Genomic DNA, 2518 nt, shown 5'->3' with positions numbered 1-2518 from the left:
CTGGGTGGGGAAGATCCCCAGAGGAGGGCATGGCAGCCCACTCCAGTGTTCTGGCCTGGAGGATCCCAGGGACAGAGGAGCCTTGTCCACGGAGTCGCAGAAAGCTGGACAGGACTGAAGCGACTTAGCAGGCGCCTAGGGGAGCGGCTGCCTGGGGGGTAGTCTACACCGAGGGCGGTCAGCCCAGACCTCGGGCTCTGCTCCCTGCTGGCCTCTAGCCAGAGATCTGGCGGCATGTGGCCTGGATGCTCACCTGCCTTGTGTCCCCGGGCCCAGGAAGAGCGCAGCCGGCTACAACCTCACCGGGCTCTTTGTGGGCTCCGAGGGAACGCTGGGCCTCATCACAGCCGCCACTCTGCACCTGCACCCTGTTCCTGAGGCCACTGTGGCCGCCACCTGTGCCTTCCCCACTGTCCAGGCGGCGGTGGACAGCACCGTACACATCCTTCAGGCTGCAGTACCTGTGGCCCGCATTGGTAAGCAGTCCAGGTGGGCTCCCCGGGGGAGGCCCCTTTTAAAGGCCAAGCTTCACTTCACCTGGCCTCTCCTTGGCCCCAGAGTTCCTAGATGAGGTCATGATGGATGCCTGCAACAGGCACAGCAAGCTGAACTGCTGCGTGGCACCCACGCTCTTCCTCGAGTTCCATGGCTCCGAGCAGGCGCTGGCAGAGCAGGTGCAGTGTACAGGTGTGCTGGGGTGCTGTGGGCAGGGGGCACAGGCTGCCCCCAGAGTAGAGCTTGGTGTAACTCCCCCCCGCCTCCTACAGAGGAGATCATCCGTCATAACGGAGGCTCCCACTTCTCCTGGGCCAAGGAGGCAGAGGAGCGCAGCCGCCTCTGGGCAGCCCGGCACAACGCCTGGTATGCAAGCCTGGCCCTGCGGCCGGGCTGCAAGGTGAGCGGGCTGGGATGCAGGTGGGAGCCTTTCCTCGGCCTGGCACCCTATCGTCCAGGGTGGCCAGCCAAGGCCCTGGCGGGCAAGACTGCCACATCCTTGGGAGGGAGCCCCTTCCTTGAGCCAGGCCCTGGGTGCAGGGACTGAGCAGTGGCAGCATGGTGCCCTTAGGAGTTTCAAAACAGAAGGCAGCCTTCCCGGAGGAAGAGGTGGTGAAGGGGGAGATGGTAGCCTATGGGAAGGGGAGACAGGGCCCCAGGTAGCCAGTAATGGGGGACCTGATCGGGGGTGGGGAGCAGGCTGAGAGCCCTGGAAGCCTATGTGGGCCAGTTCTCTTGTTCCCCAGGGGAAACTGAGGCTTAGAGACGGAGCGGACACATGCATGTGAGAGGCCGAGCTCCCTGAGCCCATCTGTAGCCTTGACCCCTTACCTCCCGGGCATGCTGGGTGAGGGGGTTATTGCTCACGGAGCTGCCCCAACCCAGGGCTATTCTACCGACGTGTGTGTGCCCATCTCCCGGCTGCCAGAGATCCTGGTGCAGACCAAAGAGGACCTGGAGGCCTGGAGACTCACAGGTTCCGCCAGCCCCCTGCGGGCGCGTGGGGCAGGGTGGGACGGGGCCAGGGCCACAGCTCTGTCCTCTGGGCCCCCAGGAACCATTGTCGGGCATGTGGGCGACGGGAATTTCCACTGCATCCTGCTGGTAGACCCCGAGGACCCCGAGGAGCTCCTCAGGGTCCAGGCCTTTGCAGAGCAGCTGGGCAGGTAAGGGCGAAGCGGGAGGCAGGGCAGGAAGGTGGTGGCAGGGGCTAGGGGGGCTCCCACTGAGGGTCCCTTCCGGTTGCCTCCCAGGCGTGCACTAGCACTCCACGGCACGTGCACCGGGGAACATGGCATCGGGCTGGGCAAGCGGCAGCTGCTGCCCGAGGAAGTGGGCGAGGTAGGCATGGAGACCATGCGGCAGATCAAGGCCACGCTGGACCCCCAAGGCCTCATGAACCCAGGCAAGGTGCTGTGAGGGGCTCTGGGCACCTAGCCCACAAGCCCCCCCAGAGTGGCACCTCCCGTTCTGGAGCCTGTGTCTTTTTAAATGAACCTGAAGCCAGGTGGAGGAGAGAGAAGCTTGGACAGGCCTCCGGCTTCTCCCCAGCTCGCTTGCTGTCCTCAGGAGCCTTTGCTTCAATAAAATTGCTGGGGGTCATTCCCAGTGAAGCGGCTTCCTCTCTGCTCTGACACATCCGGGCCTGGGGCGGGGGAGAGGCACCATGGGTCACCCCAAAGACTAGGTCCACTCCCCTTCTCGGCCTCCCCCAAAGACTAGGTCCACTCCCCTTCTCGGCCTCCCCCAAAGACTAGGTCCACTCCCCTTCTCGGCCTCCCCCAAAGACTAGGTCCACTCCCCTTCTCGGCCTCCCCCAAAGACTAGGTCCACTCCCCTTCTCGGCCTCCCCCAAAGACTAGGTCCACTCCCCTTCGCGGCCTCCACGGCCCAGGACAGAACAAAAGCTGGGGATGCAGCACCTATGGCCCAGCCCCATCTGCCTGGTGAGGGGAACGCCCTTTGCTGGTGGGGAGGGGAAGTTCTCAATCCCGCGCCCTCCCCTACCCCCAAATAAACCTGA

At 64.3% G+C, this 2518-nt stretch overlaps 1 protein-coding gene across 2 annotated transcripts in view; it reads left to right on the top strand.

The window, feature by feature from the left end:
- Window positions 1-2392, top strand: part of LDHD (lactate dehydrogenase D) — a 4432-nt gene extending 2040 nt beyond the window's left edge. Inside the window, exons 6-12 of one of the 2 annotated variants that reach the window (XR_826196.1) lie at window positions 277-476; window positions 559-687; window positions 768-895; window positions 1381-1471; window positions 1550-1661; window positions 1749-2182; window positions 2218-2392. Coding sequence is in view for 1 of the 2 variants with exons in the window: in XM_010850743.1 (XP_010849045.1) it covers window positions 277-476; window positions 559-687; window positions 768-895; window positions 1381-1471; window positions 1550-1661; window positions 1749-1914 (826 nt within the window). In the remaining variant the exon portion in view is untranslated. Of the gene's footprint in view, window positions 1-276; window positions 477-558; window positions 688-767; window positions 896-1380; window positions 1472-1549; window positions 1662-1748 lie in introns of both variants that reach the window. The other variant, XM_010850743.1, reaches the window with a different exon arrangement.
- The last annotated feature ends 126 nt before the right edge of the window (window positions 2393-2518 follow it).

The sequence above is a fragment of the Bison bison genome, unplaced genomic scaffold (genome assembly GCF_000754665.1).
Source record: "Bison bison bison isolate TAMUID 2011002044 unplaced genomic scaffold, Bison_UMD1.0 scf7180017864295, whole genome shotgun sequence".
NCBI lineage: Eukaryota > Metazoa > Chordata > Mammalia > Artiodactyla > Bovidae > Bison > Bison bison.
Note: the sequence above shows the minus strand (reverse complement) of the source record. Positions and strands in the feature narration are given on the sequence as shown.